Genomic DNA, 16,612 nt, shown 5'->3' with positions numbered 1-16,612 from the left:
CACTCAGAGATAGAGAAAGATGTACAAAAGAAAGATGAGAGACTGTTTTCAAAGGTAAAGACTGCTCAACAAGTGATGTTTGATAAATATAAATACATTTGGTAGCAAAAGGAAAAGTCCAACGTTGTACTGTCTAGGGCTTGTGAAACAGGCATGCTCGCCGCTGCGCTTCTACCCTGGATCTTAGGGTTCCAATTCCCATTGCAACCTCTGATTATAAGGATATGAATGTGTTGACCCGCTGAGTAACATTCGGGTTCTTTCTGCACAATTACAGGCTTGTACGCTAGCCAGACGCAACGCTGATGTTTTCTTGAAGTACCTGCACAGAAACAGCGTCAACATGCCTGGCATGCTGTCCCACGTCAAAGCTCCAGAGACTCAGGTTAAGAGTAAGTAAACACCTCAGAGATAACTGTCATCCTTTCTGGATCTCATTATTACAGTTTACAGGAATCATTACAAATGTTTTTTACACAGTTGGTATAAACCTAAGCCCCTTTCAGACATGCACTCATTGCCGTTAACTCGATGGCATCTTAACATCTCTTCATGTCTGATTGGAAAGTTCCCCAGAGCTTTTAAATAAAAGTCAGGGCAGTGGTCCATGCATGCAGTCACAGTGATAGATGTGTTCACTGAAAATTACAGCTGCACAATTCTCTCATCTAGGTTTATTGAAGCAGTAAACACATTTACATAATAGCATTTTGTCTCAACAACACTGCTGCTAATTTGCAATAAGATAAAAGACTGTGATGGACTTTTGCTATTCCCAGTCTGGGGGAGATCGCCCACTTCCTGAGTATTTGTGGGAGGGTTATAGCAATTTCTCACCTCTCTTTGATTACTGCACGTATACAGTGTTACACTAAACTAGAGTTTATGCTGACAGTGGCATAAATCCATCAGTGCTTTTGCATGTAAGGCTAATAACAAATGCACGAACATAAACATTAATATTAACAGATGTGTGAACTATTCCATGATTAAAAGGGCTTTTTTTTTTAACTTTCCTTGCACCATTTTAATAATTCTGCGAAGTTTTGATTTCATGCGTTCAATTTTTTTTTCCTGCGTTTGTTTGCGTGTTAAGCAGAAATTCGTAACCGACTCGAATAAACAAAGTGCTTGTGTCGATTCATCAGATATCTTGAATGAGCTGCTGCAGAGAGAAAACAGAGTGCTTCACTTCTGGACCATGAGGAAGCGGAGACTGGACCAGTGCCAGCAATATGTAGTGTTTGAACGCAGCGCCAAACAGGTGTGTGCTTGTTTATATGTGCAGTGGGAATAAGCACAATCTGATCATGAGGCTCAGCAGATAACTGCATTGTGGTGTTTGATTTACTGCAGACTGAGAAGTAGAAATAAGCCTCGTGTTTGGAGTGGGAGTATATCAGCATATTCGTTTTGTTGGCGAGCAGCTGCAACTTCCATCTTGTTTTGTCTCTCTTTTTGAATTAAACAATGAGTTAGTGTTTCTTTATAATGGCACATTCAACTGGAAGTGCTGCAAACAGGCAGTGATATGTATAAATGTCTTAAGGATGGCTACCATTATGTGGCACAGGACATATAAAGGTTAGAGTTACTGGAAAGCATTTCCAAAGCATCTCTTCAACTCTTTTCCCCCCCCCTACATGTCAACCTGACCTTGGGAAGCTTTTCTGTGAAGAATAAGAGAACTGAGCTAGACCACAGTTCCAAAGAACACTCAATATTTCCCATTCAAACATGTCTCACTTTGAGAAAAGTTTGGTTAATATTGTTTGCAGTAGCAGGCGGGATGCCCTTACACTCTACAAACTGAGCTCATAACTGGAATGCTTTATTTAAACATGGCATGAGAGAGCCAAAGCAAGTTTGAATCTGCACTCTATTTTCCTGTACTAGGGTGCCTTAGGTTGTTTAATATAAGCCACTTGGCTCCCTCTTGTGGTGTTCGGGTGTATGCACGGACCAATTCTCTTAGCCAATAAAGCCAGATGACATCGAGCGTGTTTCTAGGACATGGCTATTCTAGGCTGGTCCAGGTTTTATCCCCAGGGCCCAGGGCTTGTTTCTGGTCTCACAGTTTGACTGGACCAGTTCTGCCATCACTGGTTGGGAGGTAGACCCAGTTTTAAAGTACGCAAACACTAATAAGGATAGAAATTAAATAGGACATATTTTAAGTGAATGCTAGAAATTTAGGAACTAACTAATTATTTTAATACGTGTTAAATGATTGGATCTGGAGGGAAACCAAAAAACATAAAATGATGCATAATATTTCCATGTCTTGTTATTTTCACAAGGTCATACTGATGTCAACTTTCCTCATCCAGAAGTCCCATGAATGTGATCGTAGGGAATTATAAAGGGAGTCTTAGAGGCAATCTGTATGGCAGAAAATACTACTGAGAGACCACAATCAGTTTAAACACAAGAATTATTGTTAGTTTAAATATACATATACATACTACATAATACACTAAGGGTTTATTTTTATATTTTTTTGTAGTTTTAAGTGCATTAGGTCCTCAGATTTGGGTAGTCTGTGTTAAACTAAAATCCCTTCACTGTATACATACTCATTTGTGATTGGCTGTTTCCTCAGGCCCTGGAGTGGATCCATGACACTGGGGAGTTTTACCTGTCCACTCACACATCCACCGGGTCGAGCATTCACCACACACAGGAGCTACTGAAGGAACATGAAGATTTCCAGATCACAGCAAAGGTATGTGTGTGTACATTTATGTCTGTTTATTTATCCATAAAAGAAGGAGGACGAGCCTGTTTGCAGTTTTTTTCCTACCTGCTACTTACTGGTTGCGTTGCGTGTATATTTGCACAGTCTCACCCTCTGCTGTGAGGCCCTTTCCCAGGGCGGCATATTGTCCTGTTTCCTCTTTACTGTGTCGCTGTTATTATGTTAGGGAGCAGTCTATTGTGTCCATCAGGCAACACACTGTTTCCTAACACTCTCTTTCTTTTTCTCTGCCATCTACCTTTCCTCTGTATGGCCATCCCTCTCCACTCTGTGCCCCCTCCCTCTCTATTGACAGCAAACCAAAGAGCGGGTAAAGCTGTTGATCCAGCTGGCGGATGGGTTTTGTGACAAGGGCCACGCCCATGCCTCGGAAATAAAGAAATGGGTGTCCTCGGTGGACAAGCGCTACAGGGACTTCTCTCTCCGCATGGACAAATACCGAACCTGCCTGGAATCAGCGCTTGGCATTTCTTCCGACTCAAACAAAGCCGTGAGTGCCCATCGCTGATAACACCATATCTGATCTTTCAAGCAGCTTTAAAAATGAAATTGCACGCATATATGTGTATTTGCGAGATATAACTATGCATTATGACCGTTTGCTTCGACTTTCAGCTTTTCAAAAATCATTTTGTGCTTGATGGGATTAACATTGATATAGCCCAAATAAACTACACCTGGGCTGAATCCTGTTTGTTTAACTGCTGATAAATCACCCACTGGTGTGTGGAACTGCTGAGTGACTGATGTGGCCTGTTGTGCACCACATAATAGCCCTTGGCTCCTGTGTTCTCAGAGTAAAGAGTTGCAACTGGACATCATTCCAGCCAGTGCTCCAGGGTCAGAGGTCAAGTTGCGGGACGCTGCCCATGAACTCAATGAGGAGAAGAGGAAATCAGCACGAAGGAAAGAGTAAGGGCAGCAGACGGGTTGATTTTCCACTTATTTCCCGGGCCATAGGTTTCAGGCACATCATTTCCAGCTAACATATAAAAACATTTTCAGTTTTTTCAGTGCTGTTGACAATATCTAGCTTGAGGTTAGCTTTCATTTTATATTTACTGTTAAGTAATGTGTAAATTCATGTTAAATAACCCAAACTTCATGTAAATATCATCCGGATTACCTCAGATTCATTCAAGTGTGTACAAAAACAGTTTATAGTGCACAACGACACAGAGTTATGAGCTTTAATGGCACAACTTTGTGTTGCTGATGCTGTAAAAAATATCTGTTGTAACTACTCATAAGCAGCTATAAGCAAGGGGAATTATAATGCTTCCACATAGAGCTGTTCTATGTGTCTTTCCTTGTTAACCAATTTTTTTGTAATATTTACACACACACGGATTACTTCTATCATACCGATTGGTTTGTTTAACTCATTGACGTCATGAAGTCATCTTTAAGAAACAAAAAGGTACAGGTTTTACAAGCACATCTGTGGATAAATTGTTCATAAAATCCTTTAATTTCTTCTTCTTCGTTTCTTCTAAAGTGTTGATCTAAATTGCAATCTTTAATCTCTTCAGAAATCCTTTTGTTTTTGAGTTATATTTACTTGCATTTTGTCAGTCACAGCAGTGTGCCGTGTGCATCACTTTCTGTATTTCCCAATATTTATATCGTTTCAGATTTATAATGGCAGAGCTGATTCAAACAGAGAAAGCCTATGTACGAGACCTACGGGAGTGTATGGATGTAAGTATTGTAACAGACGCGAGTCTTCACTAAACAGCTGAAAACGCATCTTTTTAAACTTTCTCATAGGTAGCTTTTTGTTCATACTTTTTACTCTTTTTGTTGTGAAGCACTTTGATGTTTATCTTGAAAGGTGCAATACAAATAAAACTTTACGCATTTCATTCTTTGTTCTTGAATTATGACGATATTTTTCTTTAAAATGATTTCCATTTGGTTACACTGCCAGTTTACTTTTTCTTTAAGCTAGACACAAGTCTAGGTGATGAATTAATTATTCTGTGGCGTGCGCGTCTGTGCAGACCTACCTGTGGGAAATGACCAGCGGCGTGGAGGAAATTCCTCCTGGTATTGTCAACAAGGAACACATCATTTTTGGGAACATGCAGGACCTCTATGAGTTTCATCACAAGTCAGTAGTGCATTATTTTGTGACACTTTGTTTTCCTTACCATCAATATCGGTTGATTTAAAAAAAAATCATTGTTAGGTGCAGTGAATCCACAGTTTGACCCTGAAATTTGACCGTCTACCTTTTCCTCTTTCTGTACAGTATTTTCCTGAAGGAGTTAGAAAAGTACGAGCAGCTTCCAGAAGATGTCGGCCATTGTTTTGTAACCTGGGTAAGAGATAAACTTGCACCTTAGTAATTTGTTTCTTTCTACACTATGTTAAATGCTAAAACATGACATAGTACAATAGTCCATTTCTTCTAAAAAGGTTTATGTTTTATCCATATCTCTGGTGAATAAATACTGCTGTTATTTTTCCTGCTAAGGCTGATAAGTTTCAGATGTATGTGAACTACTGTAAGAACAAGCCAGATTCAACTCAGCTCATCGTGGAACATGCTGGACCCTACTTTGATGTAAGATATTACCAACAGCATTAATCTTTTCTGTTCATCCTCGGGGAGTAGAAATACTAAATTTGCATTTTATATCTGAAATTGACTCACTTCGAATCATAATTAATTTAACTCTCATGGTTCCTCTGTGTGCTGCATGATTTAGAATGAATGAAGCACTTTCCTGTAAAAGTGTCTCTTTCCTTTTTCAATTTACAGGAAATTCAGCAAAGACATCGTCTCGCAAACTCTATCTCCTCTTACCTGATCAAGCCAGTCCAAAGAATCACAAAATACCAGTTGCTTCTAAAGGTAGAGCATACATTTAAATGAATCTTAAGAAGGTTTTGTATTTAAATGCCACTGGATTGACACGTTTGTGTGCTCCACTGTAGGAACTGTTAACATGCTGTGAGGAAGGAAAAGGGGAGATCAAGGATGGCCTGGAAGTGATGCTCAGTGTCCCCAAGAGAGCCAACGATGCCATGCACCTCTCTATGCTGGAGGGTGGGTATACATATGTGTACATCTGCTAGTATGTTTTTCTTTGCTTGTCTGTAGCCAGTGACTGAACTGTCACTTTGCTATTTTGAGAGAAAATGAAATATGTTGCTCACTTTTATAGTCAGTTGTATTTCTGACTCAGCTGTGAGTCAGAAGTAAATTTTTTCAACTTGCCTCCTACAAACATATTTGCATTTACTGCAGAAACAAGAAAGCCCCCTTAGGTGATTCTTCCCTGATTTTCCTTTCACTACCTCAGGATTTGATGGAAACATCGACTCCCAGGGAGAGCTGATACTCCAGGAGTCCTTCCAGGTCTGGGATCCTAAGACTCTTATCCGGAAGGGTCGGGATCGACACCTCTTCCTCTTTGAGATGTCTCTGGTCTTCAGCAAAGAAGTGAAAGACTCTAATGGGCGCAGCAAATACCTCTACAAGAGCAAGCTCTTTGTAAGAATTGTTTTATCCGGCTGTACTGAGTGGATCCACGCCAGGTCCTTTGAGACACCTGTTGTTTTTATCTGGGTTACAAGGCTGTTATCACATATTTTTATGCCTCTGTGATGGCAACGGTTGTGGCTGGAGACAGAATGCTTCTCAGTTGCCCCTACTTCTATGAGTCAGCCTGTTTGTCCGCCGCTCCCATTTTGAACTTGATATCTCTCGATCACCTCGAGGGAATTCTTTCAAATCGTACCATTCACTGTGACCTTGGCCATAACGCTGAATATGTCTAAATTAGACACAACTGCATAAAAAAATAATATGAAGTAATGATAAAGATGTTAAGTCTTAAAAAACTTAGCAGAAGAATGCAACTGTAGGATGGTAGATCTGAGATATTTTTATATTTCGTCTAATTTATTTGCACATTTTTCATCTCATCAGACGTCAGAGCTTGGAGTGACAGAACATGTGGAGGGAGATCCTTGCAAGTTTGCCCTCTGGTTGGGGAGGACCCCAACCTCAGACAACAAGATTGTTCTGAAGGTATGAAGATGTTGACTTCGATGGGTTATGGAAAGAGTCATTGCATTCATATTTATTTTAACAGTATTTTAAGATTAACCAACAGATTTACTGAAAGCCTTGAATATTATAACAGATCTGATGTAATCATTTTAGAAGTAATCCTCTTGCAAAAAAGCTTTTCTAGCATTGTTACTATAAAGTTGTGTGAAGAAAGTTTTCATAGGGCTCTATATACAGTACAGTGAAAAACTAAGTACACCCTTACTGCTTCCATGGGAAATAAGAGAGTAAAAAGCAGCCAAGTGCTGCTAATCACAAGTACTTGATTAAATGACCAGTGAATGTGAGCACTTCCATAAAACCAGCTGTTTGAGTGTTGAAGTGTGTGTTAATGCAATCTTCCCAAGAGTGTGGCTATCCCAGCAAATTCAAACTAAGGTCAGATTATGCTCAAACTTAAAGTTCAACTGGAAAATAGCTGAACAAGTGTGGCTTGTGCTGAAGCATTGCCAGGAGAAAACCTCTTCTCTCTAAAAAGAGCATGGCTGCAGAGCTTAGGTTTGCAAAAGTTGCATCTGAACAAACTACAAGACGTCTGGAACAACGTCCTTTGAAAATGGAATGAATCAAGGTGTTTCAGTGGCTCAGTCAAAGTCCAGATGCCAAACTAACTGAAATGCCGTGGCAAGACCTTAGGAGAGCTATACATAAACACATAAACCTCAATGAAGTGAAGCTACATTGTAAAAAAGACTGGGGCAGATTTCCTCCGCAATTATGTGTGAGACTGAAGAAGTCAAACAGTTCAAGTTATTGGTGTTAAAAGTGGTTCTACAAGCCGCTGAATCTTGGGTGTGCTGTGTTTCTCAGAGGAATGCATAAAGTCCTGTGAAAACGCTCTTTTTCATATGGACGTACTTCTCATATGATCACAGGAAGTGGTAAGGTTTTTGATACATGAAGAAGTGTTACTTCATGTCTATAGTTCATCCTCACTAAATCCTCCCTGGCTCCTTTTGTTCAGCCAACAAAGTTCAGTCCCTTTAAGGGGGTGGAGTGTTACTTTCTGCTGCTTCTTCACTCATCACATTAGCATAGCAGTTGATGGGTCATAATCCAAACCTCACAAGCGACTTGGTAATTCTCACGCAGTGAGTCAGAAGCAATGTTTTATGCATGCTGTGTGTGTGTAGATATGCGTTTGCTTTTTGAGACTGACACAGAGAAAGGCTCCCGGGGTGTGTTACGATTTGGCAATGTGTGCTGTACAGCTTTCTGTCTTATTACATAACTTCTGATGATCATCTTAAACTGTATCTTATATAACTCGGCTCCATGGAAGTCATGGTCCTGGTTGCTAAGTGAAAAAGGAAGGGAAAACTCAAATGAGGGTGGTTATAGGATGAAAGCTGCATCTACACATTGAATCTGTGACGTAAATAAACACAGTAATAGACCGTGGTTGCTTTTTGGGGCTCTGAGTGAATATGTGCTGATCATATAGACATGTGAGTCAAGTTAAAGACTGCAGGGCTTAAGCACACTGTGGGAAGAGAGAGAATTAAAATAACTAAATTAGGCCTTATTTGTAGACCTGTGTTTTTCTTGCTATTAATGCTGTCATTGTATTTAAAAAAGAGAAAACAGTACTGTGCACTTAAGAAACCTTGAAATCTAACATATATCTAACCCAGTTATCTGTTATGCACCAGGCTTCAAGTATTGAGAATAAGCAGGACTGGATCAAACACATTCGGGAAGTCATACAGGAGCGAACAATCCACCTGCGTGGAGCTCTGAAGGAACCCATCCACATCCCTAAAGCCACCACAACTAAACACAAAGGCAGAAGGTGAGCTAAAAGTAGATTACTGTCAGGCAAAAAAAAGAAAAGAAATCAGTTTCATGATAATGCCTAGAAGCATTTCAGCCGAACAAAACTATATGGCGTGAAGATAGCCCTATAGGGTAAATGTCATGTTTATTGGTCATAGTAATTATGGGTCTGCTGTAATGATGCCTGCCTGCAGGGATGGAGAGGAGCTGGACAGCCAGGGAGACGCCAGCAGCCAACCTGATACCATCTCTATTGCCTCACGTACGTCCCAGAACACACTGGACAGCGATAAGGTAAAAACACAACTCACGCGGACGTTCGTCATAACCAGTATGTAAGGGAAGCACTTTAGCCACATTAAAAATAGTCAAGTTTTCAGTGCTATTTATTTCTTTTTTTTGTTTTTATTTTGTCCTGTCTTACTGTGCAGTTCATGCAGTCACATTGCAGCTCTGCTGTCGATTAATGCTGTCACTCAGTAATACGATTGCAAAAAAAAAAAACACAAAACAAATGTGCAAAATGCTTAGATGCAGTCGACTGTCCTCAAGTCGTTTCCTGTGAAATTGTTTGATTGTGTTAGGAGGAAGAAACAGCCCGACTCTCAGAGCTTTAAAGCGGCATGTGTGTGTTTGTTTTTTCGTGTGTATTTGCGCTTGTGGCTGTGGTTATATCTGGTAATAGCACCACAGAAGGCTTGTCCTCCTACGCTCAGTATGATCAACTGTAAAGCTAAAAAACATGCAGCACACACACACACAGATAAAATAGCCTCCCCGTACGTTTATCTCATACTAATTATAAACTGATCACTGGACTCCTGCATCGGTTCCTTATTTTCATGCTTGAGTTGCAGTCGTTTCACATGACCCAAATGTGAAATTTTAATGGTCGAGGGGGTGAGGAGCATCCGCTGAAGTCTAAACTATCACAGACACTGATTAATTAGTCACAGTGCCTCAGTTTAGGCAGCAGTCACATGCATACACATTTGAAACACCTGCAAATTCAAATTAGCATCTCATTCTCACTTTTTGAATGCATCTCTTTATCTCTCGCTTTGTGCGGACTCCATGAGACGTTTCATTCAAGGGGAAGTGACAGTGGCGTGTTTGTGTTGCCGTGTGTGTGCGCGCTCGTGTTCCTGTGTGCTTTTCAGCTTTAGTGACTGACTTGTTGTGTGTCAGCAGCTTCAGCCTCCCACGCTCACTTCACAGAGGATGCTCGTCTGTATGCCAGACAGGAGAGCACAGTTTTAAGTCCTCACAGCTATCGATCTTACTCTTTGCTTCAAAATACAGGCTACCAGAATGTTTTTACCGCTAATTTTCCCGGTGTGTGTGTTTTGTTTTTCTTGATGAAAGGTTCAGTGTGAAAGTAATTGTTAAAAGACACGGGTGGATTAATTGCGCCGCTTCTGGAAAGTGACACAAGAGAAGGAATCATTTAATCTTCAATAGTCTGATTGTAAGGACCCACAGAGGAGTGTAATTACAGTGGACAGCAGGAAGTTTTCTACTGGCTTTGGAATGTTGGGATCAGGAATTTTAATACTAATTGAAAATGAATGATTATTCCTCTTTTTTAACTTCTACTTACCTGCTTCCCTGCATTCCCTTAGTGTGATTCGAACTTTAGTGGACTGAGACACAGATAACTCTGCTCTGTAGAGTTTTTCTATCTTTTTTTGGAACTTTTCTTGCAATGAGGGAGTGGAAAACAATGGACAGGTTTGGAGAAAGGAGCTCACATCCCATTTCTCAGCTCCTAAGCTCTCTGGCTTTGCCCCACTACCAAAGGGTATGTTTCAGATAATCTGCTTTGCTTTGCCGTGACAATTAATGCAGTGCAGTGTGCTGTGAATAAAATATTGAGCAATAATATATGCTTTGAAAGACTCAAATGGAAGCGCACACAAGCAGTTAGAGCAGTGGTAAGTATCGGAAAACATGGGACGTTTTTACAGTATTTACAGAGTTTTACAGAGTATTTACACTGCAGAGTGTGTAGCTAATGACTGCTGCATGGCTTCACTCCATTTCCAAGACTGTTCATCTGTTGCTAATAATTTTTATGTTTAACATAAATAAACACAAGTTTTCCTTCTTGAAAACGTGTCATTCAAAGATGACAATTATACTCCCAGTGATTACTGAACTACAGCATTAAAAACAGAGAATGTCCATTGCAACAATTATAGTATTAATATATTAAATGTTTTCAGGTCCGTATTTCCCAGAATTGTAATTGCATAAAACATTTTAAATGTTCTATCTTTTCTGCTCTTGTGTTTGCAGAATAGCCACATTTGCTCACCCTCTGTGCCTCCACAACAGATCAAAGCATCATTAGCGACTAGCAGCTGCTTTTTCACTCACATGTTAAAAGGACAAACCTTTTAAAATAACCAGTGAGAAAAATGACTAATCCCGACTCGCTCCACCTCTACCTAAAATTGCCTTTCCTTTCATAGACGATCACGTCGTCAGAATGACGTTTTATTCGGTTGAGCTTGGATGAGTCACCGGTTCATTCTTACACTGTACAGAGCTTCTTGAGTCCCTGTGCTGTTAGCACATGATATTGTGTGGGCACATCTGCTTTACAGTTATTAATTAATTGCCAGGGAAAGTTTTATTGCAGGGTTATTATTTAACATCGAGCAAGTGTTGGTGATAAGATTAATAAAATGCAGAAAACTACTCAGAAATGTTTATGTATATTCTAAGGGAACACAATGAGGCAATAATGGATTGTTTGGAAATTTTTCTACACACTAGCCTAATACCTATTAATATGGAGGTTATCCTCTTGAAAAAACATTCAGAGTACTGTTGTTTCCCTTCCAGCTCTCTGGTGGCTGTGAACTCACAGTGGTCATACACGACTTTGTGGCCAGTAACGGCGGAAGCAACGGGGAGCTGACAGTCCGCCGCGGCCAGACTGTTGAGGTTTTGGAGCGACTGCACGACAAGCCGGACTGGTGCTTGGTCCGGACCACGGATCGCTCGCCAGCCCAGGAGGGCATTGTGCCCTGCTCCATGCTCTGCATCGCTCACTCCAGGTCCTCCATGGAGATGGAGGGCCTCTTCAACCACAAAGGTAGGAGGAGAATAATTTCTTGGCTTATTACAGGTGCACTGAATGATGTTTTTTGATGTTTGTTTTTTCACGAAGCACATCTGAACACTTAAAAACAGCTGCTCGTTGCATACATGCACGAGCATGGACATATCGGATTCGGTTCCTGTTTGCAAATACAACATCGATGACCCGTAGAGCCTTCACTTTCCATTAAACAGCTGCTTCGGGGAACACAGACATGTATTTCTAGGTGTTGCTATGCAACTGTGGAAGGCCCACTTGAAGCACAGCAGTTTTTTTTTCATTAGACTCTTTTTTTAAACTTTTTTCATTAACAATTTTACCATTGACAGATGTTATTACTGTCAGAAAACCTGATTTTGTCCTTGTGTTGGTGCCTTTGCTCTTATACCTGACATATTTTGGCAGAAAAAAAACACATTTCAAATGGATTTTCTCAATCTGTATGTATTAACACCAAAGCCCTTCTCAAACTAAGTCTAGTCATTCAGCACTCGCCATGGAAGACTTCCAGGAACTTATTTGGGTTGTTATTTGAAGCATTATCTAACACGTGAAGTTGGGCAAAGGACATAAAAACTCGAAGTCTCAACACTGATGAGGGATTGTGGCCGGGATTGTGCAGGCACACAGAGAAGGAGGTACTTCCTCTGAAGGTATTAGATCCAAAAATACACCTATAGCCAGATGGTTCTAAAATAAAATATTTTTTTCCTGAAGTAGGGGCTTGTAGGTCTGCAGCAAAAAATGACACACACAATGAATCCCACTATCCTTACAAGTTATTAATATTTAATTATACTTGTAGCACCAAAAAAGAAGTGCTCATCAATTGGAGTGGCCCTACTCTTACCTTAGCATAAATTACATTTTGCTGTTGGCAAAAGTGGCACTAATTCAGAGTTTTCGATACTACCATATAGCCTAAAGGAAAGCAGAACATATTCCTCAGAACTGTACTGTAGCACATAATTTTGCTTAAGGACTTTCCACCAATGCTAATGCTGCATTGCTGTAAAACATGCATGCTTTTAGTTTAATTAGTCACACAGTGACTTGTAGCTGGCTTAGCTAGATGCTTTATATTCATTTTTTTTCTTATGTGAATATATCATAGGGTTGTCTAGTTATTGCTGTGAACTGTTGTTCTATTGACCAAAACACTCATAATCCAAGCTGTGATCAAATTTCACGTAGCCAGTTGGAGTTATGAGCTGCTGTCATCATGTCTTGAGAGAAGTTTCTGCTTGTGCCTTTCTCTTTTTAATCTGGAAGAGTGGGTGAGAGGTGGACTGCTTGTTTCTATGGTGATATAGCATACAAATATTTTGCTGGCAGCGTCTTTGTAGTCAGTACGAGAAAGGTCTGCATTTAAAATTAAAGAATGCTTGGATGGTGAATACAGGAACTAACAATTTTGGCATTAGCTGAATGATTTACTAGACCGCCACGAGAAGAAAGCTACAATTTTCCAACCAATTATTTTACGCTTTCAACTCCAGCTCTTTGTTTGTCATCCTTACTTCGTTTACTGGGACTCGTGTTTCTTGTCCGTTTGTCACTGTGTGTTTGTGCGGTCAGAGGGGGTGATGAAAAGGAGCCTTTCTCTGCAGGGGTTACTCTCGTCAGAAAGGCTGCTGCTCAAGAGGAGGGAGACAAGGATGACAAAAAAGGGGGAAAAAAGCTTTTTGTGCAGTTTTTGTCAGCCTTTTTTTATTTACAGACCAACCGTGGATGCCGCTTTGTCCAAAGTGGTGGAAGGGTGAAAGTTTAGGGGATTAGGGTGGTCGTCCAGGAAATCTCCCATTTTTCTTGTCATGTCTCACAATCATAGACTGTACGTTAAAGGTAAAAATGTGTATAGATATTCACCCTGACATTTCATCCAGTGTTCTTTGGAGGCATTTTATTTAATCATCAGCTTATGCTCGTCGAAACCTTGAGTTTTCAAGACTATTTTGAGCAGGAATGTCAAACACATTTTACATCGTGGGCCTCCTACACTCCACTTTGAGCTTAAGTAAAAAGTCAAAGAAGCATAACTCTCTGTTAAAACTTTAATTTAGAAATTAAAAAAGAAATCCGTCAACATGACTCTTTGGGTCTTAAGTGTGTAAAATTTCTGGTAGCACATTGAAATCCTAAAATTTCTATAGAATGTATATTGAAAAAATGGAACATTTTCAGTCATTTAATTGCTTTTCTATTACGTAATGACTTCGGTGTACTATGAATGATGGTGGGAGAGGTGTTTGCTTGTAGTAAAAGTCCAAAATCTGTGTCCTCCTTCACACTTTTCAAAGCCGGTTACGGGGCCAGAATAGAGTCTTTGCAAGGCCGATTTTGGCCCTCAGGCTTTGGGGTTATTTTTGACACTCCTGATTCAGTCTTTTTAAGGTTTCAGTTAATTCTAGCAAGGTAGTAAGCCATATCATTTTTCAGGAAAAATGCCATTATAAATCCTCCAAAAGAAACAAACAGTTCAGTGACAAAAATAAACTGAGGTGAAGCCTCGCAGACAACCAGTGACTACAGCTGCAATTTCTCACCACTAAGAATTCCTGGCAGTTTGAGGCATCTGAGGGGACAGAGTACCATAGAAGGCTTCACATGCAGATGAATTAAGCCACAAAATGTACACTTGGCAGTTTCAGTTATTCAGATTTATGATATGTTTCTTTTGTTTTTCTGGCTCTGATCCAATTGCTGACAGTTGCACAAGCCTGCGCGTCCCTGCTATGTAATATCACAGATTTGTCAGACATGCAGGTGGACTGCACTGCCCCTCGCGATGGAATAAATACAAAAGTACCCACTTAATGAAACTTAATTTGATTGAATAAGCACTCGGAGTGCCTGTGTGTGCCTGTGTGTGCCTGTGTGTGCCCTAACAGCAGAGAGTGTGTTTAAAGCCCAAAGAGATACACATAAACACACACTCATAGTTAAACAGGCAGGTCTTTGTGCGACTAGCTTGCATAACTGCTCAAGGCTGCACAGAGCACAGTTTCAGATGAAGACGCTCCAAAAACAGAGTTATGTGTTGGATAAATAGTCAGTAGTGCCATTCAGAAACTAAATAAATGTAAAAAGAAAATCTGAAATGTGCGCGCAACACTTTTGATGAACAACTTAATAGAAAACATATTCCTTTTTTAAACCAAGCTTTATGCTGTTCATTTGTGTTCGATTTTATAACCAAATCTATATTTGTTCCAAGCATACTGCACAAGTTGTATGCGACCTAATGCCTGTAAAATATGCACCCGCCCACACAAACTGAGTGGGTGCTTCTACAAAGGGTAATACGGTAGAAATGCTGCCTGTTTCCAGACGTCCCCTTGGAACGAGAGAGGCACAGTGGAGGTTTGCCCAATATCCTCACAGCAGCCCACTCGTGAGGGAGGGAGAGAGGGAGGGATGGAGATACAAAGAAAGAGAGAGAAAACATCCTACTCTCTAATGCTGCATTTGACTTTTGCTTTTCTCTCACACTGGACTTCACACTTTCCCTGGAATTTCAGCGACGTAGTTACTGCAGGTTTATTGTTATTTATAAAGATTCTGGGATTTTTTCAAAGGATCTTAAAGCCATTTGGCATACCTTTGGAGATGCTCTAAGGAAATATTTCAAGTCAGAGTTTTATATTCCACTAGCATGGCCCGTGGAATTGAATCTTTAGTGTCTTTGAACCCTTTTTACTCTGTGGATTCGGCGCAGGGAGAACACTCTGACAACTGCAAGTTCTGGCTGTTGGATCTGGGTAGGTGCCATGTGTAGGACAAAAGTAAATTGCTTCCTCTTATCCTGTTAATGCTAGATTTGCTTCTTATGCAGTGTGCTTGGGAAAACACAAATGATAAGTTGCGCTAAGTTGTTCTGGTTTAGCGGCTTGCTGCTATTGTTTGTTCCTCTGGTGAAAATGTAACGAAAGCATAACATTAGGATCTCAATTAGACTATGCTTCTGGTCTTATGACATTAAAACGGGTCTTTTTTTGCTCTAAAGTGCGACATTGAAGCTCCAGCTGTGCAAGAAACAACTGCAACTCTACATTTGTCGTTTTGACAGCTTGTCCTTATTTGCTGGGTTTGCATCAGCTATTTTTGTACGGGCTTTGTGCTGCAATTTCACAGTTCATCTGTCGATCATGTGGTGGCATTATAGCTGCAAAAGTAATTTGGTGAATGCATCGTTACATAATGAAATATTAAAATTCACTAAAATCACCAGGATAAGATTATGTCTTCGTTCCTGTTGAAATCCAGGTTGGGCTCACAGATGGACAGAGGGTGTTGTTGAGGTCAAACTGACGAGAAGGGGAGAATGAGGACTCTTAAACAATGGAATCCCTTTCCTTTTTAATGTTTTCACAGGTGTCTGTTAGATACAGTGTGATAAACCATTACAAATCACCCAAATATGCACTAGTTCTGCCAGAATGTGCACTGGGTGGTCTCTCATCCCATTACCACTCCCTTCCCTAAATGTGGCTGTTGGTGGCAAGCCCTCTCTAGCGTTGTACACATTTTTTCAGATCATCTACCAAAATCCCCTGGAGCTCTCCCCACACGCTGCACCTCCGCCCCTAAAAGCACGTTCCCAGCCACACCAACTGATGTTTATGGCTTTGTGTGTTTGTTTTGGTTCTTCTTGGCAAGATTAGGGCACATGAAAGATGCTCCCCTGGTGACACCTCTGGAATCCCAGGCATGCTTCTGTTGAACAGCGCTTTTTTGGATCACTGCAGTTGTACAAAAGCCCCTCCACCTACCCCACTTTTATTCTTAGAGACACAAGAACACACATAAAGTTGTAAATCTAGCATGTTCTTTGCAGCAGTGTAAAGGAGCATCGACTGAGTTGTCACATTGTGTCGGAAGCTTG

The 16,612-nt window shown here is 40.5% G+C and overlaps 1 protein-coding gene across 8 annotated transcripts in view; it reads left to right on the top strand.

The window, feature by feature from the left end:
• Positions 1 to 16,612, top strand: part of triob (trio Rho guanine nucleotide exchange factor b) — a 109,943-nt gene that overhangs the window by 73,752 nt on the left and 19,579 nt on the right. For all 8 annotated transcript variants that reach the window (XM_086310793.1, XM_086310791.1, XM_086310795.1 and 5 more), the window contains 16 exons: positions 278 to 392; positions 1,149 to 1,264; positions 2,603 to 2,725; positions 3,054 to 3,248; positions 3,555 to 3,670; positions 4,393 to 4,459; positions 4,762 to 4,871; positions 5,013 to 5,082; positions 5,238 to 5,327; positions 5,526 to 5,618; positions 5,702 to 5,813; positions 6,070 to 6,260; positions 6,699 to 6,800; positions 8,495 to 8,634; positions 8,813 to 8,912; positions 11,469 to 11,721. In XM_086310793.1, the coding sequence (XP_086166919.1) occupies positions 278 to 392; positions 1,149 to 1,264; positions 2,603 to 2,725; positions 3,054 to 3,248; positions 3,555 to 3,670; positions 4,393 to 4,459; positions 4,762 to 4,871; positions 5,013 to 5,082; positions 5,238 to 5,327; positions 5,526 to 5,618; positions 5,702 to 5,813; positions 6,070 to 6,260; positions 6,699 to 6,800; positions 8,495 to 8,634; positions 8,813 to 8,912; positions 11,469 to 11,721 (1,993 nt within the window). The remainder of the gene's footprint in view (positions 1 to 277; positions 393 to 1,148; positions 1,265 to 2,602; positions 2,726 to 3,053; positions 3,249 to 3,554; positions 3,671 to 4,392; positions 4,460 to 4,761; positions 4,872 to 5,012; positions 5,083 to 5,237; positions 5,328 to 5,525; positions 5,619 to 5,701; positions 5,814 to 6,069; positions 6,261 to 6,698; positions 6,801 to 8,494; positions 8,635 to 8,812; positions 8,913 to 11,468; positions 11,722 to 16,612) is intronic.

This window comes from Aulonocara sp. 'chitande type north' Nkhata Bay, linkage group LG11 (genome assembly GCF_057382095.1).
Source record: "Aulonocara sp. 'chitande type north' Nkhata Bay isolate Kocher_YH1m ecotype deep benthic linkage group LG11, A_spYH_male_GT1.1, whole genome shotgun sequence".
Taxonomy (NCBI): domain Eukaryota; kingdom Metazoa; phylum Chordata; class Actinopteri; order Cichliformes; family Cichlidae; genus Aulonocara; species Aulonocara sp. 'chitande type north' Nkhata Bay.
This window is presented reverse-complemented; position numbering and strand designations above follow the sequence as displayed.